Source organism: Nilaparvata lugens, chromosome 4 (genome assembly GCF_014356525.2).
Source record: "Nilaparvata lugens isolate BPH chromosome 4, ASM1435652v1, whole genome shotgun sequence".
Lineage (NCBI taxonomy): Eukaryota > Metazoa > Arthropoda > Insecta > Hemiptera > Delphacidae > Nilaparvata > Nilaparvata lugens.
Window position 1 is genome coordinate 63,484,740 of NC_052507.1, and position 16,428 is coordinate 63,501,167.

The following is a 16,428-nucleotide window of genomic DNA, read 5'->3' on the forward strand; positions in this document are numbered from 1 at the left end:
CCCATCACATGGGTGTTTCAAAAAGAATTTAAACAATGAATTTTAAACAGTCAACTTATTAAAATAATGGTGCACAAAAACCAATTTTACATCAAATTACTCACAGAAGTATCAAGTTTATGATGATGTATTATAAGTGTTCTATCTGCCCTCCTTTTGAGGCTCGGACGACATCCAGACGGTGGCCAAATTCATCCCAGACTGTTCGCAAGATGTCTTCTCGGACTATAGCTACTGCATCAGTTATCCTGGTTTTTGTAGCTCCTCAATATCAAGTGATGAGGGAGAAACAACGTTTAATATCGTGTTTACGTTCCTCCCTTAGCACTTGATATTGAGGAGCTATAAAAACCAGGATAACTGATGCAGTAGCTACAGTCCGAGAGGACATCTTGCAAACAGTCTGGGATGAATTTGGCTACCGTCCAGATGTCGTCCGAGCCTCAAAAGGAGGGCACATAGAACACTTATAATACGTCATCATAGACTCGATACTTCTGTGAGTAATTTGATGTAAAATTGGGTTTGTATGCACCATTTTTTAAAATAAATATAACTTTTCAAAATTGGGGCATTCTTTTTGAAACAACCGGTATTTTGGTATAGCTCATTTAATTATATTCCTACATAGTCTATAAACGACTTATCTATTGAACGACTTTCCTTTGCCTATTAAGAAATCATTCAATGCATAAAACTTCATTGTTTTCATTGTTATAATATTCTAATTTGTAATGTGATTGTTTTTTATATAATTGTTTTTGATGAATAAATTTTATTTGATTTGATTTGACGTGTCTATAATATGACAGACAAAGACAGCAAACCAGGTGCTGACTCTATAACATAAATTTCACTATAGATATAATTACAAATAAAAAATATAAATTGAATCATAAGCTACATTTTCCGATGTTAATCCTTTGTGTGGTATTTATATTACTTAATAGAATCACTAATAAGAAATAGTATATAATTATAAATAAAATTATTGATCTAAAAATAAAACTACTATCATATTATATAATATCCAAATCAAACAATTTAATCATTTACATGGAATATTATTTAAGACAGTGAACAGCTATGATAAAAATAAAATAAATAAATTCGTATGGCTTTTGTTGGTGGGGAGTTCCCTTTCGGGAATGTTCCACCGCCTGAATATATAATTTAAGCCGTCAATGGGCCTTACGACTGTCATACTTCAGCCGGGACCGACAGTTTAACGTGCCCATCCGATAACACGGGAGTGATCTGGTTAAAAAACTTTTGGTAATGAGAGGGGTTCGAACCCGGGATCTCTATGCTGCTACGCAAGCACTCTATCCACTAGACCACGGATCACTCCACAGCTATGATATAAATCTACAGATATAAATAAATTTGAAGTTGCATATTTTCATCAAATGCTGATATTAATGAATAATAATTATTAAACGAAAATCCTAATTAAATGCTGTAAATCACCCCGAAGACTTCTGCTACTGCAAATATTGACAACAGGGTATATAATTATGGTATGATAAATGTTTTTAATATATAATTGTGTGGTTTTATTCAGCAGGGTGATACAAGCAGATGATAGATTTCAAATTATAGAAATTGTATCCAGGAGTGGTGTAATGTTACTTTTAAGAAATCAAAATACTTAGCATAGTATGCTAATGAACTTGCTTTGGAGAAAATGAAATTTTCTATTATTAAAACGGTTGTAATGTCAATTAGACAATAAATTAAACTTCAAAAGACAGGAAGATATTGTGTCAAGAGTATCCTATAGAATATGGGTAATTATTAACTTTTTGGTGAAAGCTACTCTTATTCATCAGGGAATAAAAATCTAATTACACTTTATTATTTTATTACTTTATATGTTTTTAATAAAGTTTAGGCTACTTAGATTTTTTATATCCTGATGGGTAGGATAATTATTGTATCTTCTCATTTCAGATTACTAGAGACCCTCGAGTTTTAATTACCTTTGAGAAGGGATCAGGTTTTCTTATGATGTGTATATTATTAACAATTTGACTATTTTATAATATTCTGTTCTTGCTCAGCGTATTTTAACAATAAAAAACAAGTTATTATACCCTAGTCATTGGTAACTGTAAGGACTTGAAATTATTATTATTTTTACTTTAAATCTTCATTCATTATTTTCATTTTCAAGTAGCATTAAAAGAAATGACTTATTTTAAACAATTTTCATTTTGTGATTGACTATGGTCTTGTTAAACTTGTTAATAGCTTATTTGAAACAATATAAAAACATGAAGTCTACACTCTTTTATTGAATTTAAAACATTTTAAACGTTCAAACAAAATATTTGTTGATAGCTGTATATTTTTTCCTAATCGGAAGCAATAATGAGGTCCTAGATACCGTAGCGATGTTGTTGGGACATGTATTTTTATCGTACTTAAAACAGTATTGTTGTGTATCCGCTGATTGAAAGAAAATCAGGATAACTTTGTTGAAGAAAGTAGAATATCTAATCAATTATTACGGAAGTTGTCAGGATCACTTATTATGAACCGTTAATACGTTAACACTACATTTTTTTAAACATTATTGAATTTGAAAGATATGATAATGTATTAAGTAAAATCAAATTGAAATAGAATTGAGTTTGTTTTTTTTTTTTTTTGGTCCATCAAAATTATTTCTTTAATATGTGATTACTTCATATTTTAGTGATAATAATGTGAAATATTTCTTCCAAGTTTGGTTTTGAAACATCTAAATATGAAAATCTACTTTGTGGAAATAATTGAGGACTGAAAATTTTGTGAAGTGAACAACAACAAGACTTCGGACTATGTGTCACCTTATCTAAATTTGGGAGAGGAAGAGCACAAGGTTACCTTATTTTTTCTCTCCCTATCATTTTAATGATGTACTTATTGTTTGAATCAATCAATGAATAAAATATAGGAAATGTAATCAATACAGTAACAATATTACTTCTTGCATATTTATGAAACTTATTTTGTACTTTTCTGTGTAGGATATCTCTCAACGTAAAAATATTAGAAGATAATTCATCAAGCTATGAGTGTCTACTGTAGGATACAATAAATAGGTACTTAATCCTGAATTTATCATAAGTATAAGAATTGAAATGATAATAACTATGATAACCACTATTATAAATTTGATGTTGTAACACATTACCGGTAATCTATAGATATAATGATCAAGGAGTTCCATTGAATCTATCACGTTTACATTAGATTCTAATTTGTGTTTTCATAACTCAGAATAATTATTCAAGTATACCAACACTTTCCTTTTCCAGGAAAATGTAGGAAATTTTAATTTCGAAAACAATTTTCTTACGAAATTTATGAGTAATTAATTTTTTCTTATGAGGCTGCGGGAGTTAGACCATACGACATGAAACTATAGTGAGGTCCACGTTATAATGGCAGTGTTTGATTAGCAATGGTATTGCTATCCATGTCTAACATTCAACAAAGCGGATAGCGCTATCTCTTTCTCGCTTTGGTCTGTTTCCAGATCGTCTTTTAACAATAAAGAATTAATAATTAATTAACAAAATATTTCATCTTGATCATAATAATTCATCATGAAATTATTGAAAAATATAATTGATTATTTTAAACGAGAATGAACAGTTGATATTACATCAATCAGCTACCGTCTATAGAAGGCATTGACAAGACTGAGGATCGGCAACGTTGTTCTCCTATCTTTCTCCACTACCATTATAACGTGGACCTCACTATAGAGCACTAATTCTGGAGCATAAAGCACATAGAAACAACCCGAAAAACATGATAAATTATGTTTCCAAAAGTGTAAGAATCCAATATTAGTTCTTATGACTTTAAAGTTTTCAAACTGGTTTCATCCAGATCTTTATTAATCTTTGTTATCAGTTCAAGCATTCTCTCTAGCCTCATAAGAGTTTAATTTTTCACAATCAATCATTTATTAACGACTTGAATAATAGTATAATATTTAAACTAAACTCGGGTAGAGAATATTTGATATTAATAGAGTAACAATCAACATATTAATAGTACTCGTGGAGAAAGTTTCATTAGGAGCAATTAAAAAAACGTAGAAAATTTATAAAATTGTATCTATCTAGCTATCATATTCCTACTGTTTTCTAACAACCTAGTCATATCTAAGATATTACAGTATAATGCAATAAAGAATAAATAATGCTAGTCTTGGATAAAATATATTTGGTGCTACCCACCGTTTCCAATCTGTTTGAAAATGATTAAAAATTCAATCCGACAATTTTCATTCTAATCGATTTATCCCAAACCTACTCTAACAAAATTATTCAATTCCATAAAAATGATCAACCAATATTCACATATTATAATATGGCATGATAACTAGCTCCACATATTATACTACATGACTGTAAAGAAATATCTTTACCATAGTATCACTCACCATCTACAAATACAAATAGTTTTTCACTTTTTGTAAATATGCTACCACATCATGATACATGACGTTATGAATCGCATACGAAAAAAAAAGTTCTAATATATTCCTATGTTATCAAGAATACTATCATTTCCTTATAGTTTATAGCTCTTAATAATTCTTTCTAGAAGATTTAACTGATTTTCTTCACAAATCCATCAGAGGTTACAATAATTCTCAATTATGTTGTATTGATGAATGAACTATCAAGGGATATATTTTATCCTATATTTAGCTCTAAAGAGTATTATGTGTTGATCAACTCATTATATGTATGTCAGTATACTCTTGGGTAGAATACATTATGATTCGAACAAATAACTAATTTGTCTCAATAAGAGTTCCTTCAAATTCAATAGCCTGAAGCTTCAAATCTATCTTGAATGTTTCCCACACCTATAACTCCATAGTTATTATGTAAGCAATATTCGTGTATGAATGTTATAAAACTTGTAACACATTATCCAAAATGATAAAATATTCATGCATAGATCTGGATGATTATTGAAATTAATTACATACCTTCGGTTTTTATAACTTTGTCTCATTATTTCTCCCTTAACCTTCCGGCAGTCGCGCTGTAGTAAAAAGTACAACAGTGTCAGTTTTTTTTTTGCTGCAAAAAACTATTGGATGGGGTGATGTCAGTGAATGAGTCACCTATGCATTCCAAAACTTTCCCCCCATCACTCCACTGAGTTGCAGTATCAACCGAGCAATGGTTCAGTCTTTAGGTGCCATTTAGTCGCGACTGTGCATAAGATAGGGAAAGACTGTATACGGGGACTGTAAACGAACCAATAACAGAATAAATTGATGACTTTGCTTGATGTGTATAAGTGGACTGTAAACGAACCAATAACACAGAATAAATTGATGGCTTTGCTTGATGTACCTTATTGGGCTATGAGATAGTAATCATCCAAATGTTCATAGGAGTAAAGTAGTCCAAGAAGATGGAAAAAGTAATTATACAATTAATTTATATATTTTGACAGTAAACAGAGTACATAACACTTGGGAAAATTGGATGTTGTAGAAAATACAACACGCGACTGCTCGATTGATTGAGTAGGGCGCGACTACCAGATGGTTAACTTCTAAATAGTTTGGGTTTGTTTGAGTATCGAGGTACTAATGAACTTACAAGAAACTGGTATACCGTATTCAAGATTCATTCATGGTCAGAAAATTATAAACAAATGTAAGTCAAAAATCATTCAAGCAATAACAAATTTAACAAGATATCAAGATTGATATCACACATATATACAGGCAACTGTCACACAACACATACCTGTATGCAACTGTCACGCTTTTTTCAAGCCTTCTCCAGGGATTCAATCATTGAATTAATTCTATATTTGAAGCATAATAGTCCAGTGATGAAATTGTTGGGTATAAGATTGCAGTGTGTGTATATTATAGTAAACTATAAGATGAAGTATCTTGACAATATTCTTGTCTTTTGAAGCCTCATTACAAACATACACATTATACTCATGATCATATATATTATTCTATAATAAAGTCATAGATTTTAACTTGTAGGATCCGAACTCATAGAGAACGATTTGAGATCTATTATCGCATTATTGTTATCGTAACGTTCAATTCAGGAAGTTACATAATCGCAATAAATGGAAATCATTTTTGCAAAATCCAATTTCCGATTCCATATCTTAGATAGCTAGATACCTGCGATCTTGTAGGTAGCTATATCTTTATTTAATATCTGTGATCTAGATATGATATATAAACCTATATGAGATTGCAGATCGTTCTCTGTGTGCCCTTGCCCTTATGGTTTGATTCCTTGCTAGACCTTCATCAAATATCTGAGTAAAGACATGTGACCTACAATATTACACATTATCAATACCTTGAAGATTCGACCAGATAATTATAAAATGATCATATACATGAAATCAAGGCCTTGCAAAAAGAAATAATGCCTAATACTAAACTTGGTCTTTTTACTCTTAGGGTCATTATATATCCAAGTTTTTTGAGATTATATTTATAGAAAAAATGAAGGCCTTGAAAAAATGAAATGAAAACATTTATTTCTTGAAAAAATGAAATGAATAAGGCCTTGCAAAACGAATTAATGCCTAATACTAAACTTAGTCTTTTTACTCTCAGGGTCATTATATATCCAAGATTTTTGAGATTATATTTATTGAAAAAATGAAGGCCTTGAAAAAATGAAATGGAAACATTTATTTCTTGAAAAAATGAAATGAAGGCCTTGCAAAACGAATTAATGCCTAATACAAAACTTAGTCTTTTTACTCTCAGGGTCATTATGTATCCAAGTTTTTTGAGATTATATTTCTTTCAATTGTTTTATATGTTAGTATTGTTGAAGGCATATGTTAATATGTTTGAATAGCTTATGCTTATAAACTACAGCAGTAGGAAGTCAACTTCTTCTTTCTTGTATTGATGTGCCTATTGTTGCATTGACTCCTACTCTAAACACGGATTTATTCCATATTAGAGGAGTAATTTTCAGAAAAATATATTGTAAAATGTACTTTCTGGAAATGGAATTAATTTGAATTTGAAGTTGATATTTTTGGCTGCATCTACAAAAAGCCTTAAAAAGTGGATCAATCTTCAATATTTCCATCTAAAGCTTTAAGTCGTATTTCTTTGTTGTTCTCAACCTGTTGAGACCACCATCACTGTTTTGGTCTTCCATGTTTGATATTATAGGAACATATCTTCAACAAAGTATCATATTATGAAAAAGGCATTCTGATTCTATTTATATGCCTACATGGATCTATGATAGATAGATAAATGTCGTTTTATTTGCACTTGATAACATTACAATGATGTGTGCAAAGTTGGGGCATAAGAGCCCCCTCTTACACTTAATCCACTAGTTTATGATAATGTGCAAAGTGCACTGTGTGAACAGTAATCAAAACAAGCCACACAGAAGGATAGGATATTTTTTCTCTCAGTGAGCTAGTTTTATTTCACTAACGAAATCTGTCTAAAGATTGTTTGGCATGAATTTATTGAAATTTCAGAATTGCTGGGGCAACTAAGCTGCCCCCATATACTATCTTATTATAGTTGTATATTATAAAAGAGAGGAATTGAAACTTACTGTTTGATCTACAGTACAGAGCAAAATGTTTTACTAACATTTGAAATGAAACAAGATTATATCCTGTTATTTTAAAATATGAAATTATATCCTCTCCAATTCTATAAACTTTTTAATGATGCATTACAACATTTTTATAATTCTTAGTATGAAGTTCAAGCCATTTTAAACTAATCAGAGGTAGAACAAGAAAAGTAAAACTAAAGTACACTGGCATCCTTCTTTTCATAAATTCCCGGGTCACCAAAGATTGGACGTCGACAGAACTAATATCGATTGCACAGTGCACAGTCGATAATGTCGATATTATTCGAGTTTTTCAGCTTGTTTACACTTTACAGCGTGTGTTTTGTCGTCTGTATTTTTATTAAAAAATTACGTTTTTTAATTAAAAATGGTAAAATTATCAGTGCATGAAAAGTTGAAATATGTCTCCTATTGTAGAATTTAATGATTTTCAATATGAGATAGTCGTTAAACTCTTGTAATCACTAGTTTTGTCAACATCAGAGCATCAAAACACTACTTGCAACTGGATGTAATGTCTGTTAGAAATGATTTTATTTATGTACCTAAGAATATAGAGCTGCAATGGAAATCCATTGCTTTTTAGTGGATACACTTTCCTCTATTTGTAGAGATGATGTTTGTTATGAATCAGTATAAACAGAATTTTGAATCAACTTAGTACATAACCTCAATCTTGAACATCTCTTGAACTAAGTCAGTAGAATATTATAAAACTTCCAAAAAAGACATGATCAAGATGATATGGTAAGTATCTGATGTATTATTTCACATAATATAGGTTTAATTCTGAAATTATGATTAGCTCATAAATGGTAGGCTATACCTACAACTGAAAACTCTTGGATTTTGAGCCACCAATGTGTAAGGCGCCGTATCTATAATCACTGTAACTTCTCTAATGTAAAAAACATTGTAGAGCGAGGAAGCGATTTCAACCTTTGGTGTGTTGAATTTAATGCATGCAATTCCGTGACTATGATAGCGTATTCTGGTGGAGTACTTTGTATGCCACCATTTAAATACATGCATTACATTCAACACTCTCAAGCTTGAAGCTAACTTTGCCGCTACACTATGTTTCCATCCTTAGGGCCAAGCCACATGAAGCGGGGTTTCAGGAGTTTTCAGACGAGTCGGCGGAGCAGGAAGCTCTCTGATTGGCTGATTATCAGCTGATTACCGAACGCCAACCGAATCGGAGAGTTCTTGTCCTGCCGACTCACCTGAAAAACACTTTGTTTGGCTTGGCCATTATTCACTGAGATCTTATTGGACTTTCCTTGAAGTACATTGAATCTAAAAGTGAAGATTACCGAAACTTTTCTATGTATGCAGACACAGTAGAGGTAGCTTTATTTTAAGTTTGATATTGTTGCATATAGTGAGTTGTTGCATTATACTACGATATAATGGCAGTGATGAAAGATAGGAGAACATCGTTGCCGATCCTCTGTCCTGTCAATGCCTTCTATAGACGGTAGCTGATACATGTTTATGTAATTTAACTGTTCATTCTCGTTTAAAATAATCAATTATATTTAAAAGGAAGAAGCCATTTGAACTGGTCTAGTGCTGATTTAAGTGTCTCGTGTCCAGTGAAAAGCAGAGCAGCTTTTAACCTGTAAGAGCCTTTACGTGTGTTGGCAATAAATTATAAAGCCGAATTCCTGCACTCTTTACCCCCCTCTCATACATACCAGTTCGATGAATGTCGTCTCTGAGGTTTTGTCTATATCTGGTATTGTATGAGTGGAACAACTCTCCTGTATTGAACCTATCTTTATTCTTATCAATAAAACAAAGAGTCTCCAAAATATATACACCTGGTAGTGGGGAGAATCTTTAACTCTTTGAAATAATCTCTACAACTTGCTCTAATAGATTCACCCACCATCACTCTAACTGCCCACTTTTGATTCCTAAATATATGTATTGCATGAGTTGAATTGCCCTAAAATATAACACCGTATGAAAGAAGAGAATGGAACACAGCAAAATAAACACTTCTAAGTGTTCCAGCATCCAGCAATTTCTTCACGGTTCTAAGAACAAATTCTGCCGAGTTTAGTTCGCTTTTTAGCTGGTCTAAATGAGGTTGCCAGGAGAGTTCAGAGTCCAGCACTACTCCAAGTACCTTTGCATCGTTAGCTGAACCTACGGTATGCTACCATATCTCGTATCTAATACTGCTTCCCGAGCCGTCCTGAATGGAATCTGCATTGTCTTATTGTAATTTAGTACCAACATATTAAGCATTTCTTGCTTAATAAAATATGATTGATTATTTTAAACGAGAATGAACCGTTAATATTACATCAATAAACCTGTATCAGGTACCGTCTATAGAAGGCATTGACAAGACAGAGGTTCGGCAACGTTTTTCCCCTATCTTTCTCCACTGTCTTTATAACATGGACCTCACTATAGACAGTGGAGAGGAAAGAGCATCGGGCCTCTCTGTCTTCAAGAGAGAGCCGTGTAAAACGTAATATCTCTCGGACTATAGGAAAGGATAGCGCTATCTGCTTTGTCGAATGATAGACAAGGATAGCAACACCAATGTTGATCAAATACTTCCTTTATAACGAGGACCTCACTATAGTCTTCCTTGTTTGAATAATCTTCCATGATTTCCTGAATTAAAAACTATAGATAAGGATATCGCTATCTGCTTTGTCGAATGATAGACGAGGATAGCAACGCCAATGTCGATCAAATACTGCCGTTATAACGTGGAGATGGACGTCACTATAGTCTTCCTTGTTTTTGAAATAGATACATGAATAATCCTCTATGATTTCCTTGATTGATAACTTCCTTTTTTCGCAGTACCCGACTGAAATGGCATTATATAAATGTCAAGTTGTGCATTGTCTCACTGTTCTGCAACAATCACGTGACCCAAAGCTACGCCGCTGATGTCTTCATGGAACCGATCATTTGGTTCGTCGACAATTTCACTAAATGCTTGGGACCGGTACGTTATTCTACTCATTTTATTGATCATTATTTCTCCAATAATTTCATTTTATCTATTTTGATACAGATAAAAGCTGACAATTGTGTGGTTTAATAATTACAGTGAATGCCACCACACACCAACGTAGCGTATTCAGTATTTTTGGTCCATAATGTGGTACAAAAAACCATAAAGACCCGTCAAAAAATAAAACGAGAAAGAATGCTAATAACAGCTAGTCAGAACAGAAAATTCAGAAATTTGAACTCACCAGTCCAACATAAAGTGTGTTGATTAACTGTGATCAACTGTGTTGTCCAACATAAAGAACTCACTGATGAATATAGATAAAAATATAACTCTGAGCCAATTTAACCTTCCGGTAGTCGCGCCCTACTCAATCACACGAGCAGTCGCGTGTTGTATTTTGTACAACATCCAATTTTCCAAGTGTTATGTACTCAGTTCACTGTCAAAACATATTATTAATTAATTGTATAATTACTTTTTCCATCTTCTTGGATCATTTTACGTCTATGAACATTTGGATGATTACCATTTCATAGCCCAATAAGGTACATCAAGCAAAGCCATCAATTCTGTGTTATTGGTTCGTTTACAGCCCCCGTATACAGTCTTTCTCTATCATACTTATGCACTGTCGCGACTAAATGGCACCTAAAGATTGAATCATTGCTCGGTTGATAATGCAACTCAGTGGAGTGATGGGGGAAAATTTTGGAATGCATAGGTGACTCATTCACTGACACCATCCTATTCAATAGTTTTGTGCAGCAAAAAAACTGACACTGTTGTACTTTTTACAACAGCGCGACTGCCGGAAGGTTAAATTAATTTAGTGACGAAATAATTTGAAAGAGTACTCGGATTTATATTTTTATTTGTATTAAAAGTAGCCCTAAAGAAAACTGACAACTCACTGATGGAATATAATGGGTTCTCCATCAGCTCTCCTCAGCGCATAAGATTTGTGTATCATAAAATAAATAAATGTATTGTTACAATAAGTTACTAGTAGTTCTGTGAACAGTAGACCTCACGCAGTATTTTCATCCACAAGTACCTGCAAAGACCTTAAAGATGCATAGACTCACATGCAGCGCTAGTGTCATACTTGGAATTGAAATCCTCCATTGAGGGGGCAACCCATAAGATTATTACATACCAATGCTACCAATGCCTTTGTGATCTATAGTATTACAAATATTATATATATAATATCTCGTGCTAAAATACCCCAATGGCGGCCTTCAATTTCAAGTAAGAGCTATCATTGGGAAGGCATAGGCATTGCGGGTCTATATCTCTTCAAGGTCTTTGAGTACCTGATTGAAACTAGACCTTATGGAAATACAGCAATAGACTGGCTTCTCCACACATCTGTGTAATCACTTGTCAGCTGATTTATGATGAATAATTCTATAGTCTGATTTTTACTCTAATATTGGTGTATGAAGGAGGCTCCTTTTCCCTTTTATATTATCCTTGTAATGCAAAATTTCCAAAAAACTGGTATATACGTTGACGCGCAATTAAAAAAAGAACATACCTGTCAAATTTAATGAAAATCTATTACTGCGTTTCGCCGTAAATGCGCAATATATAAACATTCAAACATTTAAACATTGAGAGAAATGCCAAACCGTCGACTTGAATCTTAGACCTCACTTCGCTCGGTCAATCAAATACCCTTTGAAATAGAATGATTTTTTTGAATTGTGTTGACGTGGCAAAGTTTGGACAGTAATATCAATACCTACTATTACTAGTAATGCTAACTACTAACATTTTAATCAAATAATGATTTATTATTATAATAATTTATCAGCTTGGTAGCTGTGTGGCAATATCCAGTTAACCACGTCGTTAGCAAATATACAATACAAAATATGCAGAGATAATAAAGAAAACGAAACAAAAAGAATACAATGAAATGTAATAAATTTGAGTGTTTATATTTAATCACAACACAACAAATTTCAACTCTTCAAGAGTCACTTCAAGTGTAAATAAAATACATAAAAACATTGAATTATGATGCTATAGTGACGTGAACAACGTTGCCGATCCTCACTGTCTTGTCAATGCCTTCTTGACCGTAGCTGATACAGGTTTATTGATGTAATATTAATTGTTCATCTCGTTTAAAATAATCAATCATATTTTATTAAGCAGGGAATTATATTTTTCAATAATTTTATAATCAAGATGAAATATTTTGTTAATCAATAACTTATCCTACATTACTTTTGAACAATTAAATTACGACATAGCAGTCATGTATTTATAAATAAAAGCTATTAGCTTCTACTCACTACTAGGTTTTATTTATAAATATCAGACTGCTATGTCGTAATTTAATTGTTCAAAAGTGATTATTAACAAGCAGTTCGTAATTGAAACAAATATTGAAGAGTATTTGAATAAAAACACACATATGTTGTCAAATTCTAACTAACTAACTGACTAACTAACTAACTGACTGACTAACTAACTAACTAACTGACTAACTAACTAACTGACTAAATTCTAACTATCTTGAAAATGTGACCGGTGTGGTCACGAAACCATGGTCGTGTACCAAATAAAACTGTGTACAATTTGACAACATATGAGTGTTTTTATTCAATTATGAAACGGTTCAACAATATTGACAATGACTCAGTCGAATTGAAGAGTACTCTACATTGTTAAAAGCCGATCTGGCAACAGAGCAAAGCGAAAGAGAGATATCGCTATCTGCTTTGTTGAATGATAGACAAGGATAGCAATACCATAGCTAATCAAACACTGCCATTATAACGTGGACCTCACTATAGTCAGGACCTCCTATATACTACCGGACCTGAGCCTAGAAAAAAATGGCAGCCGTAGGTGGTGGTCTTATAGAAATTCCTACTGAGAAAAAAATCACTAATTAGCTGTTAGAGAGCGTCTCAGTTTGTCGAAAACTCAGTTCGTCTAGTTCCCGTTTAAAATATCAATGCCGGCCACCACATACGGCAGCCATTTTTTTTTGTAGGCGCAGTACCGGTATATAGGAAGACCTGCTATAGTTAAAACTAGCATTTCAGTAGCCATAGAAAGAAAATACGAGTAAATAAATGTAATCCAGGTACTTGAAAGGGATTTTTCTATTAAAATTCGGTAAATTTTGTATTGTTTTTCAGGTATTTGTGGGATGCGTGGTGTGTTTAATGAGTGCTGTGATATTTATTGCCTACTGGATAGGCTTGCCTTATTGGTGGGAGAAAAGCTACGAGACAACGATTGGTCTGCTTATTGTGGGGAACTGGCTGCTGGTCAATACCCTCTTCCATTATTACATGGGGGTTGCTACCCCACCTGGATATCCTCCTCAGGTACGTTCTGTCATTGAGAAAATATAGCACTAGTAGTTCTGTGAACAGTAGACCTCGCACTCAGTAAGTTACATTGACCTGTTGTTATGTTTTCTCAAAAATCAATAAATAATTTATCAATTTAAAATGTCTAGAAAAATCACAAATAAACATAGACCTTTCTGTCCTATCGTACCGTGACGTGTCGTCCCGGAATGTGAGTGTGAGCGCTGTTATCAGGTCTGGCTGCAACTGTCTACAACGTTGATGGAAAGATACATTGCCAAGTTGTTCGATGTTTTTGAACGGGTAGTATTATAGTCCACTAGACAGCTGATTTATGATGAATAATTCTAAAGTCTGATTATTACGATTTTTCTGATATTGGCGTATGAAGGAGGCTCCTTTTTCCTTTAATATTATCCTTGAAATGCAAAATTTCCAAAAACCTTTTATATACGTCGACGCGCAATTTAAAAAGGAACATACCTGTCAAATTTCATGAAAATCTATTACCGCGTTTCGCCGTAAATGCGCAACATTTAAACATTAAGAGAAATGCCCAACCGTCGACTTGAATCTTAGACCTCACTTCGCTCGGTCAATAAGAGGATATCCCATGGTATAAATACCGTAGTCTATGTTCCAAATTTTAAGCAAATTCTATTGTTAACTCAAGCAGGTTACTGTCGACAACTGTCTATTATTACTGTTTTGTTGGGGTGAGAGTGTAAGAACGACACAGTATGAGAGTCTACCAGCGTCACATAGCTTCACGAAAAATAAATACTAGGACTATCAGCTTGAATTTATCATCAACATAATCTTCACACTTCTGGTATTGGTTTAGGCTGTTTGGTACACTTTTTTTCTTATTTAATTTAAATTGAATAATCATTTTCAATATAATTGTTAAGATCATTATAAGAGTGAGAAAAAGTGGCAACTGAAATTTTCAAGTGGTCTGAAAAGCGAGTTATGGGTTTTTGAAAGTGCTAACTCCGTTTTCTTTCCAGATCATAAACGGTTTCGAATTTTCCATCGGATTTTTTTTAATACCTTCAGTATATCATTGACTTTGTTATAATATGCGTTTTTTCGCGAAACAAGTAATTGAATTCACAAAAATGTCACTTTTTTATTTATGAACGATATGGGGAATAAAATGTTTTAGTTCGGAAAGATACATTTATTGAATTCTTAAGAGAAGTTCTGTTAATATAGTCGAAACCATTTATGATCTGGAATGAAAACGGAGTTAGCACTTCAACAACCCATAACTCACTTATTAGACCACTTAAAAATTTCAGTTGCCACTTTTTCTCGCTCTTATAATGATCTTAACAATTATATCGAAAAAGATTATCCAATTTGAATAATAAAAGTGTACCAAACAGCCTTAACCTTTCCGGTACCCATCTCTTTCTTGGCCTCCCTACTTCTCTTCTTCCAGTAGGCCTATAGTTTTGGACTTGAAGGGGCATTCTTCCAGGTGGCATTCTATCCAAATGACTGCACCAGTTGCGTCTATTTTCTGTAATTCTTTCATGCTGGAGCAACCGATAAAACCTGCCTTATATCAGTATTTCTGATTCTATCAACTCTAGTGCAGCCAAATACACTCCTTAGAAACCTCATTTCTGCAGCTTGAATTCGACTGTTTTTTTCCGGGTGTGTGTTAACATTAAAAATTCAAACATAAACGCCCTATACCATGGGATATCTTCGTATGATATCTTTTATCTATGGTTATGTATAGTTTTCTATCCTTGTTTGTCATGAGACAAAGCAGATAGCTCTATCCTTTCATGTTATAAAGTCAGCACCTGATTAACAATAGGGGTATTCACGATGTTTGTTGTAGGCGAGTTGCACCACTACCTCCGTAAACAAAGCCATTGTGCATTCTGGTGATGTCAGCACAGGTAGGGCTCCTACTCCTACACCAATAAAATGTCTAGCTGATAAAGATCAGCTGAAATGAACGATTTTTTCTTGGTGTAGGAGCCCTTCCTGTGCTGACGTCACACGAATACACCACGGCTTTGTTTACGAAGGTAGTATGTATACGCTGACTCCTGCCATTTGTTAAGTCAATGCTTAAGTAGTGAAAAATGTAGCAACTTCAAATAGCTATCAGCTCTACTTAGATGACTACCTCAGAGATTCTGAATACCTCTATTGGTTTTGTATCACCGTCTGACATTAGACAAAGCAGTTAGCTCTACCAGTGACGTTATCAAGTCAGCACATGATAAACATTGGTTTGATATCGTTGTCTAGAATTTCAGATCAAAATAACAGGGAGAATGTATCATTCCTATTGGTGTCTTTAGTGAGGTCCACGTTATATTGGCAGTGTTTGATTAGCAATGGTATTGCTATCCTTGTCTATCATCCTACAAAGCGGATAGCGCTATCTCTTTCTCGCTTTGCTCTGTTGCCAGATTGTCTTTTAACAATGTAGAAATAA

General features: G+C 33.3%; 1 protein-coding gene across 1 annotated transcript in view; it reads left to right on the plus strand.

Moving 5' to 3' along the window:
- Positions 1-7,906: 7,906 nt before the first annotated feature.
- Positions 7,907-16,428, plus strand: part of LOC111053097 (palmitoyltransferase ZDHHC16) — a 34,207-nt gene continuing 25,685 nt past the window's right edge. The window contains exons 1-3 of the mRNA XM_039426153.1: positions 7,907-8,378; positions 10,464-10,611; positions 13,785-13,976. Coding sequence (XP_039282087.1) covers positions 8,362-8,378; positions 10,464-10,611; positions 13,785-13,976 — 357 coding nt within the window. The 5' untranslated portion in view covers positions 7,907-8,361. The remainder of the gene's footprint in view (positions 8,379-10,463; positions 10,612-13,784; positions 13,977-16,428) is intronic.